Below are 15989 nucleotides of genomic sequence, written 5' to 3'. Positions count from 1 at the left end.
ATTTGATCTGATGTTAAATTACTGTGTCGTATCAACATTCCATGATGTGCTGCATAATTTGCATTGCTATTTGTAAGAAATAGTTGTAAACTAAACATCACTTACATTAAACAGAGTAAAACATGCTTTATTTTTTTAAAACGGTCTATTTATATGTCTTTACTACATATCAAATTAGCCCAACAGATTTAATTTGTTTCTTTTTTTATTATTAAAAGTATGGTCTAAACAAGTGTCGGTTGATAAATTGAATTGATGCACCTGAGGCCATGCAGTGCAGACATGTAAAGTCTTTCTCACATATCAGTTGGGTTATTATATTATAAGTATAGATATTTACTAAATGTAGAAGAAATGTTATTCACCAACTACGTGTGATCTTGTTGCACATCGGCACTATTTTTTTCTCGAATTGAAAACTACTCAACTATCTGTGGTTACGCGCATGCGCACGCAGGTCACATCCCTCCGCATCAACAAATTGGTCAATTCGTTTTAAACTTAACATACGGTCAAATAAAATGGATTAAAACAATATAATATCAATAATATAAAATATAACGCCTAATACATATTAGTTTTATTTTTTTAGAACAATAATTTGGTGCCCAGAGCAGGGCGGAAAGCACTACTTTGCGCAGTGCAACCTCTTCCTGTCCTCTTTCCAGCTTCCCGTGCAGCATGGTGAGTTCGCAACAACGGTAGTCGTTCGGCAAAAATGAAATAAAGCGATATATTTGTCGACCAACGACTCCAGTTTGGTTACTCGTAGTTAATAACATCACAGCGATCCACAACGATGCGTTGTATTGTCGTTTGAAGCACAGTAAAACATTAAAAAATGTGTCCGGGCCTAAATGCTAGTGGTTAGCGAGCTAGCATTGATGTGCATGCGTTCTGATAGTGCGTTGTAGATTAAAGCGAAATCGTACGAGAGGAATATAAATGACTTATCGTGACTATCTATGTAAATAGAATTGAATATGGCTCTTATAATTATTGAATTGGGACAACCGATGTACAATGTAATGTGTGTAGTTAAGAGCCGTTTTTTTTACGTTGTCTATGTGAGTTTAGAGCAGGGTTCGCAAAATGATTCTTGTTTAATGTCACAGCAGCAAATGTTAGGTGCTGTACTAACTATCATACGCTAGTGAATATGTTCTGTCACCGTTGAATGATTTGTGAAATAAATCTATCATACGTTAGTGAATATATTCTGTCAAACCATTAAACAAATTGTGAAATAAATCAAAATGTTTATATTTTGTGTTTCAGACCAAGAAGAGAAGGAATAACGGTCGTGCCAAGAAGGGCCGTGGGCATGTGCAGCCCATCCGCTGCACCAACTGTGCCCGCTGCGTCCCCAAGGACAAGGCCATCAAGAAGTTTGTCATCAGAAACATTGTGGAGGCTGCAGCCGTGAGAGACATCTCAGAGGCTAGCGTCTTTGATTGTAAGTGCGTTTTCTTATCTGTATCACAAATATTAATACATGTTCTACTGCTAATGTTCTCTTCTCCACTGCCCTCCTCTTTTGTGTAGCTTACGTTCTGCCTAAGCTCTATGTGAAGCTCCACTATTGTGTCAGCTGCGCCATCCACAGTAAAGTGGTGAGGAACCGCTCCTGCGAGGCCAGGAAAGACCGCACACCGCCACCCAGGTTCAGGCCCAATGTAAGGAACCGCTACAAATAAATATTTCTCATACAGTGCAGATACCATTTCTAACTTGTTTTTGTTGTTGTTGTTGTTGTAGGCTGGTGCACCAAGAGCTCCTCCAAAGCCAATGTAAATGACATGATTTACACCTGAGGAATAAAAATGTTCACAAAGTGTTCCAAGTTGTTGATTGAATTTGTGACTTTGTTTATTCAGAAAACAAGAGACTGTGTTGACTTTTTATTTGGAGTAAACCCTTACAGTACAAAATTTACAGTAGTTAAAAGTGAAATGCATAACTGTAACATTTGCGTTTGCATTAATTCAAAGCAATATCAGGTCATTTACAGGAGGTGAGAGGCTTATGAAAACATCCGAGCATTTCAAAAATCAGACATTTAACATGGTGTTGTAAGCTGAGGATTGGTAGCACATGCAACAGGGTGTGAAGCACATATCTACAGTTGTACAATTACACTGAAGGTGAACAGGATAGGTGATAGCCAATAGCTCATTAAAATGTAACGGTGGGTCATTTGTTTATTTTCTTAATGATTTTTGGACAGTTTAAAGCCAGCAAAGGTTTCACATCTGCAGTGAGTTTTCTTTGGCTCTTAGCAGCAGCATTATATTCTATGGGCATCTGGTGGTAAAAAGTGTAAAGCGGTTCTAAGCAAGGGGAAAGCTGGTGGTAAGCACATCACAAAGCTGGGCTGTTAAGAGCACAAGTTGAATAGTTGCAAAATATTACTAAAATGAAGGCACAATATCAAAAGTACTAGATACAGGGAGCAAACCAATGTTAAGTTACTTAGGCCATTAGTTACATCAAGCATATATTAAGCAGGGAACTTTTTAACAAAAGTATTTAAAACATTTCTCGGTACAACAGTCTGATCGTTTCAATGTAAGGCAAGCTAACTTTAATGATACATTTCTGTTCATTATTTACACTATTTTTGGGCATCTATGACATCACTGTCCAAAAGTGTAAGACAAAAACACTCATTGGTGAGGTTTCAAACTTTTTTTTTTTTAATATGCAATTGTTGCTTCTCATTTCTTGGCTTGTGCTGTTTTGCAAAATATAGCTTGAGAGTTAGGGAGGGAGGGACAAAGGTCTTCTTTAAAAAAATAAAAATAAATCCAATGACATCCAATCTATTAATAATTTATAGTGCGTAAATTGCCACATTTTACATTTGGGATGATAAAACTGGGAGATCTATATAGGAATCCTACTTGTGTACGTGTTAACTCATTCCAACATTTTAAGTAACCGGTACCATGATTGGTAGTTAGTTCATAGATATCGCTCTTGCCATTTAAATTTCAATTACGATGAGGGAAGGCACAATCAGATCATTGCAATATTGTAACTAAATTTACATGATATATTTTGCAGTTGACATAATATCAGAAATTACCCTCCCACCTCAGCGGCAGTGATGTTTTTTTTTCTTCATATTTTAAGAGAAATGTGCAGCTTGTGAATGTATTCTATAAAACAGTTTAATATAATCAAGATATTCGGGCAAGAATCAGTGCAACAGAAGCAGTTACAGAACAAATAATTAAAAACAACAGACACACAACACTCACAAGTCATCCAAGTAAAGGCCTTCATTGTACACTTACACTTCCAGAAAATTAAGAGCATCTCACATGCGTACACTCACAAAAAAAAGTGCATTTATGATTCACAGACAACTTTTAACATATCTCGGTGGGACTTCGACCTGGCTCTTGAATTTGGTCTGCACTTAAAACAAGGACTGAAAAGCGTAACAGTGAATGTTGATGTGAGGTTTTTCAGGGTATTTCTTCAAATGAGGCAAAGGTCTTCACATTTGACTTTTTGGGATGAAGAATCTGTTAAAGTGCTCAAGAGTTTTCAGGTCGGATTGGTCAACCACAGTATGTGCATCAGGTGGGAATCCTGAATTTGGGCGCAAGGCACATGTGTGGACGGGAAAGTGCATGTTCAAAGACGTTTTCAAAGTGCATTATGATAAATGATTTATTTGTGCTGTGCAGACCAAAACCAAGCCAGGCCGAGCTCATCGGGAACGTTCCTCAGTCCAGGATATGCTCGCCGCGGACGATGTGAGAAGAAAACTCGTAGCGGTCTTGGCTGCGGTGGCCGCAGATGTTACACTCGAAAGGCTGGCGAAATCCGTGGCAGCCCATGTGGATGGTAAACATGACGTGGTCCAGAAAGAGCACGCGGCAGTGGTCGCATCGGAAGCAGCGCACCGTCCGCCCTTCGCCGTCTACCACTCGTAGAGTCTCCCTTGAGGTGGACGAGGGCGCCGTAGGCGAACTTGGCATCGGGACGAGGCCAGGAGGAGGGGGCGCGTGGTGACCTCCGTCCTCTCGTTTCACTTCCCTGTCTTTGGCGTGGCTCGGGCTGTGTCCGTCCCAAATCTTGTAGTGCGGCGGAGGAGCTGCGTTGTGGAGATGATGCCCGTTGTTCTTATGCAGGGCGGGACCGGGAGCCGTATTGCACGGCTCGTCCGGCATGCTTTCCGTGTCCGTGGAGTCTTGGCAACCGTTGCTAGGGGAGGTTGCCTGACTTCGACCGATGGGCAGGTCTTCGTGACCCTCCGCCGCCTCCCTTCTCCCCACATTGTTGGCCCCCAGCCCCACGCCGGCCCCCATGTAGTCCAACCTCAGGCCGAGAGCGCCAGGCGCGTATGCAGCGCCGTGCATCGATCTGAATTCGGATAAACACGAAGGGTGAGTGGTGGGCTGATGGAGAGGCTGCAGGGTGTCCGCCATCCCGCCTCCTCCACTGCCTGCATACTCTCCTCCAGGAACGCGTAGGACTTCCAGGTCTCCTGGATGTGCGTCTCCATCTTTGTCCGAAGCAGCGTTAAGTTCATAAGGTGCATTTCCATGACGTATGTGCTTCTGTCCTGCAATTATAAAAGGCAATCCTACGAGACTGAAACATATTATACACTACCAGGTAAAAGTTAGGGCTTTTGGGTTTATTTTCAGGATGAAGCCAAAGTGCATTATGACCTTTAACCTACAACCTCAATCAAAATGCTTTTTTTTTTGTGAAGAAAAAAAAAGGATACAGAATTTTAAAAAAAATTATACCATCAACTGAAAATAATTGTGGGAAAAAAATGAAATGTAAAAGAGGGGAAATAAAAATAAACAAATGAGATACTGTGTGCGCACCATTTGATAATTGGGGATTTACTAGCCAATCACTTTAAAACTCACGTTAAATTAAGAGTCAGCACAACTGCCACTATTTAAAGTAGTACTAAAGAACTTTTCAACTTTAACTCATTCACTGCCATATACGTCAAAAAAAAAATTGAACTATTTCTATTAGTTTATTTTTTTCCCACTTTTGTTAACAAGACCATGAAAACCTATATTTTTTATTGTACATTTAGAATAGATATAAAATTTGTGATTAATCGTGAGTTAACTAATGAAAGTCATGCGATTAATTACGATTAAAATTGTAATCGCCTGATGCCCCTAATTTTTAATAATCATTTTCTTTACAATAGTGTAAGGCGATTTAAATTTTTGACTTCAATAGTTAACTCACGATTAATCACAAATTTTCTATCTATTCTAAATGTACAATACATTTTTTTCTAGGTTTTCATACTCTTGTTAACAAAATTTGAAAAAATGTTAAACTAATAGAAATAGTTCAAATGACTTTTTGACGTCTATAGCCGTCAATGGCAGTGAATGTGTGAAAATATTTTCATATCTCTTCGAATGAAACTTAAAACTACTTGAATGGTACCTTTGCCATGGCCTGAGGAGGGTCTGTATCATTTTTACTGGCACTAAGCAACTTTGAGGAGGATGGTAGGAACACAAAAAACTACAAATGTGCTGAATGCTTTATGGCATACGTCACTTCCCTATTTGGCAGAGGCTGCAAAACGACTGAAAAGTTTTGTCTGAGGAGACAAAAAAGAAAACAGGAAAAGGGAAGCTACCCTGATAAAAGGACAGTCGGGGATCGACAATGGCCCAGATTTCACACAAAAAAACAGCCCCGAAGAATGATGCTGCCGCCTCAGTGCTTTACTACATGATAAATCCTGATCACTTTTAAACTTGCAATTTTGTTAGAATTTTGAGGCAGTTTTCCCCCTCAGAATTTTGGGGTTAACGTCCAAGTACAGTAAGAAAAATTCTGAGCTGCTTGACTTTGGAGGTTCCATTGTGCAGATTGTTGGCAACAAAATAATAGGAATGGCAAAAGTACACCCTGATTTTTTGCTTTGAGTCAAATCTGTGAGCCTTGTTCGTCAAGTTTGTTTTCACATCCATGAAGCAGCTATTTTCTCAAAGCTCACCAAACCGAGGCCAAATGCTCACCTACAAATTTTTGTGGCATGGATCTTTTGCGTTTGGTGACGCTGCTGGCGAGCCGATCAACAAACGTCATCTTGTCTGAGGAGGCATGAAGCGGGGAGTCTGCTATGTACTCCATCTCCCTAATCTCCTCTCCTACAAAACACAGAATATATAACATTTGCTCTGGTCAAAGATCCTAAATAGGCCGGGTTCGTTTTCAAACCAAAGCAAGTATGAAAAGTCAGCAAGTTTGGAAAACTGGATGGATGGGTGGATCATTTTGATGATGTCATCTTACACATAATGACCCAAACTTCACCATCTCTAGAAGCAAAAAATAAATAAAAAAAATCAAAATTGAAATGATAAATTAGGTAGAGAGAATCGGTCTCCTGCAAAGTATTTTCCCATGTGTTTATTGACTATATTCTACTGTAATTTTCAAAAGATAGATTCATTTAATAGGGATGCACTGTTACCACTTGTTTTGAGACAAAGTGCAAGTACATGTACTCGAATTTTCCGATACTTGATAATCCCATTATGCTCGACAATGATAATTAAAACGTGTTGTGTTTTAAAGTACATGACAACCCCCCACCCTCCCATTTGTTTCCACAACATTATGTTCCATGCAGCCTCACTGGTCTAAATATGGTATTCTGGTTAATATTGAGTTAGTGGAATATGAGTAAAGCAGCAATATCCAGCCATTTCTATCCATCTCAGAGGGCGGCCATTTTGCCACCTGCTGCCGACTGAAGATGACATCACAGTTGTGCAGGTTCTCATGTAACAACCAATCACAACACAGCGTCAGGAAAAACGTGAGCTGTGATTGGTTGTTGCCTGAGCCCTGACCAACAGTGATGTCATCTTCAGTCGACAGCAAGTGGCAAAATGGCCGCCCCCCCGAGATGGTTTTCCTTCATAACTCATGTTCCACAAATGTAATATTAAACAGAATGTCATGTTTAGACTAGTGAGGTCACATATAACATATTCTTGTCAATAAATGTTTAAAAGTTGACTTGCACTTTAACCAAATATTATTCAAAAACAAACTTTTCTTGAACATGGCACAAGTTTCACTCAAATATATTTGGGGGAGTAACTGCTTGTCAATACTGACATTTTAACATACAACTCTGTGTTTTTCTAACAGTCTCGCCGCACATTTCACTTAAATGTAGCCTGACGCATTTCAGTAATGTGGTTCTATGTAAAAGGAATATAGGTAAGGATCCCATAAATATGCAATATAAGAGGCAGGTCAAGTGGAATTAGTGTATCTGTACAAGTATACCTACTATACAGCATCCGCAGCGACACTGCAATCATGCAACCCCAGTATCTGTTGCGATACATCTGCAATAACATGCTGTATTGTGATTCCGATGACCCATGCTCACCGAGATTCTGAGCACTATTAGGCTGCTTGGACTCCACGCTCTGTAAGTAGTTGTAGCAGCGTTCGAGGTGTTCCTCCAAGGTGCTCTGTTGCTTGTAACTGCGACCACAGTAACTGCACTTATATGGCTTCCCGGCAGTTGGAGAGGATACTGGAGCCAAAATAGGAAGAGGGAATTACTTTTGTCACTGTGCAAAATAACACGGGGGGTGTATACAGTTATTAGGCCTAAAAAATGTTTTACCGGCATGAGTGCGAAGATGGCCGGCGAGGGCGTCTCTTCTTCTACAGGCATAGCTGCACAAAGGACATTTAAAGGGCTTCTCTCCGGAATGCAGCTTGATGTGACGGAGTAGGTTTCCTTTTTGAGTGAAGGAGGCACCACACTGATTACACTGGAATGGCCGCTCACCTGAACAAAAATCAAATTGTATAGTGCTGTGTCAGAAATTTTTATTCAAAATCTAGTCATAATAATGTGTTTCAAATACCTAGACATTCACAACATGTCAGTTGTGCCCTCACAATAAGATTTATTTCACATGAAGCATTTCTTTACCTGTGTGGCTGCGTTTGTGTACCATAAGAACATTGGGCCCAATGCAGATCATCCCACAGATGTCACACTTCAGCTTCCCACTGGGCAGTCGGATGTTGTCATGATTGGCAAGCTCTCTGTAAGCAGGCGTTTCCGTTCCCTGATCCACACCTCCTTCTTCTACACGTTCCACTCGCTCATCATCGTTACTAGGTCCGGGGTCTTCATCACTGTACAACTCTACTTTAATAGAATTTGCTACAGGGGTGGAGAAAATCAGTGCCATGTTGAACAGAGGAATGGAGGATGAAGTGTCCAGTATTTATCACTTACCACTGAGTGAGCGATGAGGTGAGGTTTCCTTGCTGTTTGGAGTGCTTACTGTCGGACCACCAAGGCCCCCAGAAAACTCTCTTTCCATTGAAGTGTCTCCAGTATTAACTGCAAATACGGAAAACTTGATTAAACGTACATTGTTACTTATGTCCTGAAATGAAACAGTACCTGCATTACAATAAATAAATAGCTGACCTGACATGTAAGACTGGCCATTGCAGTCATCAACGTCCATACTAGATTTCGGCCGAAAACTGAAATGACAGTTTATGTCCACATAAACTCACACTTTCATACATACATACTGTAACATGATGTAAAACCAAATCGTGAGCTAATGAAGTTGCAATGGTTATAGAACTGCAGAAAATCGCAGTAAACCCATGACACTGTGACCCAACTGCTAAATTATCTTATCGATATTTAAATGCAGTAAAAGCATGTTAAGGTTTGCATACTCAAATCATTAGTAGCTGTGCTAGCAGCTACACGGGAACTAACTTTAACATTATGGTCAATGGATCAGCTGATCGACTCACTTGCATTCTCATGACACTGACAAAATCATCGAATACTCATGTGCCATCAATTAGTCATATGCGTCTCCGCTGCGTTTTCAATGGGTCTTGAAAGCTAAATCACAAGTCGGCCTTGTCGGCTAAAGCTAAGCTAAGCTTGCTGTGCCCAAACGTGAAGCCAAGGCAGCTAAAACCAACACTGCAACGTTGGTACTTGTCCCGCTCGCTCATTGAACATTGTGCCTTAAAAGTTATGTAGCTAACGGTACAATGTGAATGCTTGACATGCACGACAAGTTATGAGACTGGCAAATGCTATATTTAGCCCACTATATGCTAACCATGGCGGCCAGTGTTTCCTAAATGGTTGCTATGGCACCCGCAGCCTCGCTGAATGCTATGACAAGCCCACTACGGACTAGTTATAACAAACTCTCCACGAGTAAACGACGGCAACCGACATTTAAATGAGTCCACGGCACAGCCCATGTATATGCGGTATTACCTTTGCCTGGCGAGGGCGACGAGTGAGGTTATTGTTATTGTTTTTGCATCTGCTTGTTTGGGTTTATGACGACGACATCACCGGCCGGCAGCGCAACCTCACGCGCCAAACTATTTCCGGTCATATTTTCTAGAACCTTAATACACTGTGCACACAAACATCATCAGGTCTATTACGTTATACTGATTTATTGTATATATCAATGCGGGCCGTCTCTAATGGTACGTAAACGAATCAAACTATTTTAAAAAACATACTTATATATATATATATATATATATATATATATATATATATATATATATATATATATATATAAAATAAACTTTCAATCACAGTACTTTTTGAACTGCAGTTCAATTGCATTTACCTTGAGTACAATACATTACATTTGCATGTAAGTGTTTGTTCTAAGCCATTTAAGTACAGTAGTTTTTTTTTTATGTAACTTGTGTCCAATACATTTTTATTGAATTATTGTGTTTTCTTTTCCCACATTAAAGTGCACTTTTGGTCAAAAACTGTCCATAACGGTAGAGTGGCTTAAAATGGACATTGTTTTACAGCATAACATAAATAAATAAATATAAGAGAATAATAAGAGAGAGAGAGAGAGAGGCTTTTGAATGACCATATATAGTAAGTCATACAGGTGTCTACTGTACCTGCAATGTAGTAAATAAAAATACTGTACACTTTTCCTTTTCCTGAAACATTAGTAAGGTTTAAACATTAATTTGTTATTGTCAAACAGGTAGACCAGGAACTTACTATGCATTCATGGGAAATGAACCAGATGTGACAGCGAGTGAGTACTTTTGTCACCTGCTCTGACACTTTGTTCTAGTGTTTGTCCTGTCTGGAAAGGTCGAGTTCAAAGGTCCCCAACACCCGTGTCAGTACTTGCAGCTTGCAAGTTGCAGGGCGCCGAGAGCGACCCCCGGTGCCGTGTCGTAGCTTTGCAGCATGTGTGACGTAAGCTCTGCCTTTTACGACGGTGTGCTTACACAATGACACTTTCCGTTACTTCAGCCTGCGAGTTGTAACCGCGTTGGAAAAAAGGAGCGCTTATTCCGTAAACCGTTCAAATTTGGCCCATCGTTTAAAGATTTTGACTTATCTATCGCTATCAAAGACTGTACTGGATTGCGAACAAACAGTTTTTCCCTTTCATAAGTACAACGCGTACTTCCCGTGGTGAAACCGCTTCGAACTGGTACAGGCCTCGCAGAAAGATAGCTCCCAAAAAGTTTGTTGTTGTCACGTGACGTGAGCCGAATGTGGCGATAAAAGTTAGTTTAGAGCGTCAAACTAGCTTCGCGTGCTACACAGTTAAGAGGTAAACGACGCCAACTCCGCCGCAATGCCGCAACCGAAGTACCGGAAGATTGCTGTGATCGGTTACAGATCTGTAGGTGAGTAAAGCTTCCGAGCTCTGCTAGCTAGCTTGCTAACAGGCTAAAGTCCTGGCTTTGTTTTCGTTGTGTCTGGCTGACCTCAGCAACACGCGCTGTGTTTTGACGTAGTTTCATTACACTTGTGTTTTTCCCGCTCACAAAACGAGCAAGTGGACGTTTGGCTGGAGCCGCACACAATGTTCTAACCCCGTGTGCTATAAAAACGTCCGTGGCATTCCTGTTAAGTTATGTTGTATGTACAATTATTTCTTTCGTAATACATAACGTGTGTTCATGCAATCCGATTAAGAGCGATACACATACATTTGAGGGTTTTTTTTTCTAATGAAGACATTTTTATTACACCTTGGTATTATGTTCAAATGTATCCCATGATATTTTTAGAAAGCTATTATTTCTAATCATGCCAAAACTATAGGGGGGTTATTTATAATTTAGGGCTATAATAGCAAAGAAAAGATTAATACACAAAATGTGTGGTAGTCCAAAGCAAATGTAAAATAAACAATACGATTTTGTACATTTTTAATGGGGAATAAATCCTAAACAATGATAATTAAAATTGTGCTGTTACAGCTTTGTTGATGGAACCCGTTGACAATACAATCATGTTAGCTGCTCCATTTCCATGTGTTTAACTTGCCCTTCTAGTCTGTAGATACAAGTGGATAAATGATCATTACATGCTTGTCATTATACATTTGCTCTGACATGTTCACAAACTCATACATACCTCAGAAATAACACAGTCAATTTTGCTGTCTGTTATGACTTATCCTGGCACTTGAGATCACATATCCCTCTGGTGTCCATTGGCATTACCGGTAAAGACAGATTGAGTGACATATAAAGACCATTTGTGAAAAAAAAAAAAAACACAAATAAAATATCACACTTGACACTAAGATGCATTTGTTTCAGTTTTCATGGAAAATGTATATTAAGCAGAAGGAGAAATATCCCATATACCCAAAAATGTAATTAGCGTTTTCAGAGAACATGTTGAAATTCATGAAAAATCATTTGAGACGCACAACGTTGAAGACATCTTGGCATTGAAAGTAAAAAAAAATAAAAAAAAATGCTTTAAAACATTTATTTTCCTCTTAGAAGCAATTATTACCATTTGAATTGTAATAACTGCCAATAATTACAATATTTATATCAGTGAAATTAATTATTAAATTACTTTCTGTGGCGTAGGTCTTCACCTGATCAAATTCTGCGAAATTGACCCAAATATTAGAGCAAGACCCCCTCGTTGTCAACTTCATCAAGTCTTACAAGTTACAACATAATACTCTTCATTTACTGCAATATTTATTTATTTATAACAGCTTTTTACTCCCATTATAAATGTTAAACATTTGTTTAGCTGATATTTTCTGGAATAGTATTTATCTTGATTTGGTTGTAGTTGCAAAAAAATATTCTAATATGCATGTTAAACACTGTCATTAAATAACACATTAAGTCATATGTTCATTTTCCCTCTGCAGGAAAGTCATCTCTCACAATACAGTTTGTGGAAGGACAGTTTGTCGACTCCTATGACCCTACAATTGAAAACAGTAAGTTTCCCCATGCAGCATTGAACAGTACAGGACAGTATAAAATGATCACATTTCCTCAAGTGACTGGGGTGTTTAATCACATAGCAGTGTTCACCAACTTTTATTGAGCCATTTTATTGAGTCTCTGGTACCCTGACTCGAGAAGCCGCCGTATGAGGAAATTTGGTATTGTGTTAGAAATACAGTACTTAATAAAACCTGGTCATTTTCTTTCCCAGCCTTCAATAAAATGGTCAGCGTCAATTGTCAAGACTTCAATCTTCAGCTGGTTGACACAGCTGGACAAGTGAGTTGTTTGTAACTTCAGCCCCTTATTGGCATACAGAGTTATACTGCTGCAATATTAAAGTGGTTATTATTTTAACTCGTGAAAATAAATGAAGACGTGCAAATACTTAGTCCTGTGCCTGAGACTAACATATGATGTCATCCTATCATTTGTAGGACGAATACTCAATTTTTCCACAGTCCCACTCAATGGACATACACGGATATGTCCTTGTTTATTCTGTGACATCCATGAAAAGGTATAAAGTTGCATAATTATGTATCTTTAACATATAAATTAAAGCATATTTTTATCATTTGTGTTCATTTCTTATCTCAAGTTAAAAAACAGAGCAGAATGTATTAAAAAGTAAAACCAGGCCTTGAATCTTTGAGTAATTTACAATGTGATAAATGAGCTGTGTATATTCTCTTCTCAGTTTTGAGGTCGTTCAGGTTCTACACGACAAACTGCTAGATATGGTTGGAAAGATTCAGTAAGTAATCTTAAATAGTTTTAACTCATTCACTGCCATTGACGGTTCTAGACGTCAAAAATTCATTTGAACTATTTCTATTAGTTTAACATTTTTTTCCACTTTTGTTAACAAGAGTATGAAAACAAATTGTACATTTAGACCAGATATAAAATTTATGATTAATCGCGAGTTAACTAGTGAAGTCATGCGATTAATTACAATAAAAAAATATATATATATAATCGCCTGATGCCCTAAAAAAATATTTTTCTTTTCTTTTTTTTGGAAAAAAGATTATTAAAAAAAAAAAGAAAAAAAAGATTATTAAAAAAAAAAAGGTTATTAAAAAAATTAGATCGTCAGGCGATTAGAAATTGTAATTAATCGCAGGACTTCAATAGTTAACTCACGATTAATCACAAATTTTATATCTGGTCTAAATGTGCAATCATTTTTTCCTAGGTTTTCATCCTCTTGTTAACAAAAGTGGGGAAAAAATGTTAAACTAATAGAAATAATTAAAATGAATTTTTGAGGTCTATAGGCGTCAATGGCAGTGAATGAGTTGATACAACAACATTTGTCCCCCAATACATTTTGTATTTAATGTTTCACTATTAATATTTTCTCTTTAGAGTTCCAACCGTTCTTGTTGGGAACAAAAAAGATCTCCACATGGAAAGGTAAGCACTTTTTGGCTTGTTTTAAAAATGTTTCAACAGACTTACTATCTCCGCGTAAGAATCAGAACATATGTGAGTCCCCGACCAGTCGCTAGGCCGATGGTGTAGATATCAGCGCTATATAAATGCACTCCATTGCTGGCATTTGCTATTGTATTTTGATGTATTTCTGTTAAATTTCTGTATTCTGAGTAGCCTTGCAACCGGAATGAGTGGCTATGTCGTGAGGGTAGAAATTCCAGGGTAGAAAGTTCTGTGTGAACAGATAATGTTGTGCTTAAAACAAATAAACAGGAGAAAATGGGAGATATAATGTTAATTCCGATGTTCGTATCAGAAATATTTTTTCTTATTCTCACCATCTTATTCTTGCTTTCTTCCTTTCGTTTTATAGCAAGACAAAAACAAAGTTGTAGAGTTAATTGAGTCACCATATGGTGATTCTCAACATCTTCAGCAATTATCTTCAAATTTGTTTCATGAATTTATCAGTCATTTCATCAAAATATGACATTTGTAATAACAAGGTTTTTGAGACTTGGTTTATTAAATTACTGTAATGAATGCTCTTCAATATATTGTTTGTCTTTGCTACCTACTGTACCTATCTACCACTTTGTGGATTTTTCTTTTTTGTATTAATTTTTTTTCCTTGGTGTAGTTCTGGTGCTCAACCGCATGTTGTTGTCATTTCATAACCAGTGTTTTCACTGTCTCGTTTCTCAGGGTCATAAAGCCAGAGGAGGGAAAGAAGCTCGCTGATTCCTGGGGCGCTGCTTTCATGGAGTCCTCAGCCAAGGAAAATGAGGTAATTCCAGGCATCTTTTGCCCGTTGACGCTTGTCTGCATCCTTTGACCATCGACTTGCTTCTTCCTTTTTTTACAGACCGCCGTGGAGGTTTTCAAGCGAATCATACTGGAGATGGAGAAAGCCGACGGGAATGCCCCGCCCGAGGAGAAAAAGTGTGCCGTGATGTAAGAGTGTAATTGAGGACATGATACAAGTCACTTGCTGAAGACAGGAGGCACAGCTCCACCAGCATACCAACGACGACCTCACCAACAATAAGACTGATGCCATCTTCAACTCACATTAAAACTATTCCACCTAAAGACGCTCAGGCAGAGAAGCACCTTCATTGGACATTTGCTTTAAATAGTTCTATTCTCGAGTGGGTATAATTTTTTAGCCCAGAAAACTCAGCTCCTCATTAACTGTATCCAGAATTCCCTTGAACATGTAATGGTAAATATTTGTGAATGCCTGATGTTGAGACAACATTGGTTTGTGTAATTTTTGAGTGGTTGGTGTATCGTGGTGGTGGCTTAAAGAGCCCCAGTTCACATTGCTCTAAATGTATTGGTTGATTATGTCACAGTGGTGGACTGCCTTGGATGCTCTATTAGGAGCTTTCACAAAAACACTCTTAACACCCTTCTTTCCATTGTAATGTTTAGCAGTTTCTTTTTAAGCTATTTATACATGCAACCTGTGAGCTTTTCTGCTGAGCAGATTAGTCCACATTCCCCATTTTTAACTTTTCTATCATCAGTAACAAAGCGGAACCCTCGGATGAATTTCGTACAGGTTAGAAAAATAGCTTTGATTTTTTTTGCCATGTATGGCTTTTCGTCAGTTCTAAATAGAATAGGTTTTGCTGTTTTTTTTTTTGTTTTGTTTTTTGAGTGATACATGTTTTTTCGCTCCCCATCAATTAAAAAGTAGTGTATAGCAGTAATTTATCATAAGTCATTTTGTGTGGGTTTAATCTGAACTCTGGATTCAACAATCACTGTCAAGACACTTGAGATGCAATGTTTGCATTTAGCTTTTCTTGGCTCTCGTTGCCTTAAAATACACTCGTCTGTGGACTATAATCACATTACGTATTCATCTTTTTCCTTCATATAGTTTGTAATGGTTTCTTTTTTTTTTATCAAGTGCTTTGCTGAGTAAGTAGTTCTATCATGAACAGAGGCTGGTCGTGCTGTGTCTTGTGCCTTACACATCTTCGAAACTCTCACATCTGGTTCTCTTCATGACCAAAGGTGCTCTTACAACAGGGTTTCGTCTTCCGTCTGTTAACTTGATCTCATGGGTATTGATAGTGGTGGTGATGGTGTGCATAAAATGGACGCCAATATGCCGATGACGGTCAGCGTTCATGCAAAAATCTTGCTGTAAACAGTTTGTATATAAAATCTGTTACTCATTTGAAGTTGTGTGTTTTTGTCCTGCATTTTTATTTAGG

At 38.6% G+C, this 15989-nt stretch overlaps 3 protein-coding genes across 9 annotated transcripts; 2 read left to right on the top strand and 1 right to left on the bottom strand.

The window, feature by feature from the left end:
- Positions 1–516: 516 nt before the first annotated feature.
- Positions 517–1837, top strand: LOC144056322 (small ribosomal subunit protein eS26). The gene is made up of 4 exons (XM_077573020.1): positions 517–684; positions 1279–1456; positions 1546–1676; positions 1759–1837. Exons 1-4 carry the CDS (start codon positions 682–684, stop codon positions 1792–1794), a joined length of 348 nt encoding a protein of 115 aa, XP_077429146.1. The 5' UTR covers positions 517–681; the 3' UTR covers positions 1795–1837.
- Positions 1838–3155: 1318 nt separating this feature from the next.
- On the bottom strand, positions 3156–10261 carry LOC144056320 (zinc finger protein Eos-like). Of its 6 annotated transcripts, none has more exons than XM_077573015.1 (8): positions 10142–10261; positions 8489–8547; positions 8291–8398; positions 7979–8215; positions 7664–7831; positions 7421–7570; positions 6030–6161; positions 3156–4579 (listed from the first exon to the last, which is right to left on the bottom strand). In XM_077573015.1, exons 2-8 carry the CDS (start codon positions 8526–8528, stop codon positions 3738–3740), a joined length of 1677 nt encoding a protein of 558 aa, XP_077429141.1. In that variant the 5' UTR covers positions 8529–8547; positions 10142–10261; the 3' UTR covers positions 3156–3737. The 6 variants fall into 6 exon arrangements, with proteins under 6 accessions (XP_077429141.1, XP_077429138.1, XP_077429139.1 ...); XM_077573012.1 differs by having other exon boundaries at positions 10088–10216; XM_077573013.1 differs by lacking the exon at positions 10142–10261 and adding an exon at positions 9317–9444.
- Positions 9489–15956, top strand: rhebl1 (Ras homolog, mTORC1 binding like 1). 2 transcript variants are annotated; one of them, XM_077573018.1, is made up of 9 exons: positions 9489–9537; positions 10071–10124; positions 12234–12305; positions 12527–12594; positions 12753–12835; positions 13016–13072; positions 13690–13737; positions 14464–14545; positions 14624–15956. In XM_077573018.1, exons 1-9 carry the CDS (start codon positions 9519–9521, stop codon positions 14714–14716), a joined length of 576 nt encoding a protein of 191 aa, XP_077429144.1. In that variant the 5' UTR covers positions 9489–9518; the 3' UTR covers positions 14717–15956. The 2 variants fall into 2 exon arrangements, with proteins under 2 accessions (XP_077429144.1, XP_077429145.1); XM_077573019.1 differs by lacking the exons at positions 9489–9537; positions 10071–10124 and adding an exon at positions 10342–10731.
- Positions 15957–15989: the final 33 nt, after the last annotated feature.

Source organism: Vanacampus margaritifer, chromosome 8 (assembly GCF_051991255.1).
Source record: "Vanacampus margaritifer isolate UIUO_Vmar chromosome 8, RoL_Vmar_1.0, whole genome shotgun sequence".
Lineage (NCBI taxonomy): Eukaryota > Metazoa > Chordata > Actinopteri > Syngnathiformes > Syngnathidae > Vanacampus > Vanacampus margaritifer.
The sequence above is the reverse complement of the archived record's forward strand: the minus strand, read 5'-3'. Positions and strand labels throughout refer to the sequence as shown.

What these genes read in the sequence shown, in the direction of transcription:
- LOC144056322 (XM_077573020.1), top strand. An exon ending in AGAGGCTAGCGTCTTTGATT is followed by an intron (nt 1,457 to 1,545) that starts GTAAGTGCGTTT and finishes TCTTTTGTGTAG; the next exon opens with CTTACGTTCTGCCTAAGCTC. An exon ending in CACCCAGGTTCAGGCCCAAT is followed by an intron (nt 1,677 to 1,758) that starts GTAAGGAACCGC and finishes TTGTTGTTGTAG; the next exon opens with GCTGGTGCACCAAGAGCTCC.
- rhebl1 (XM_077573018.1), top strand. An exon ending in TGAACCAGATGTGACAGCGA is followed by an intron (nt 10,125 to 12,233) that starts GTGAGTACTTTT and finishes TTCCCTCTGCAG; the next exon opens with GAAAGTCATCTCTCACAATA. An exon ending in AAAGATCTCCACATGGAAAG is followed by an intron (nt 13,738 to 14,463) that starts GTAAGCACTTTT and finishes CTCGTTTCTCAG; the next exon opens with GGTCATAAAGCCAGAGGAGG.
- LOC144056320 (XM_077573012.1), bottom strand. An exon ending in ACACAAACGCAGCCACACAG is followed by an intron (nt 7,832 to 7,978) that starts GTAAAGAAATGC and finishes ATTTTTGTTCAG; the next exon opens with GTGAGCGGCCATTCCAGTGT. An exon ending in CCATCTTCGCACTCATGCCG is followed by an intron (nt 7,571 to 7,663) that starts GTAAAACATTTT and finishes TTTTGGCTCCAG; the next exon opens with TATCCTCTCCAACTGCCGGG.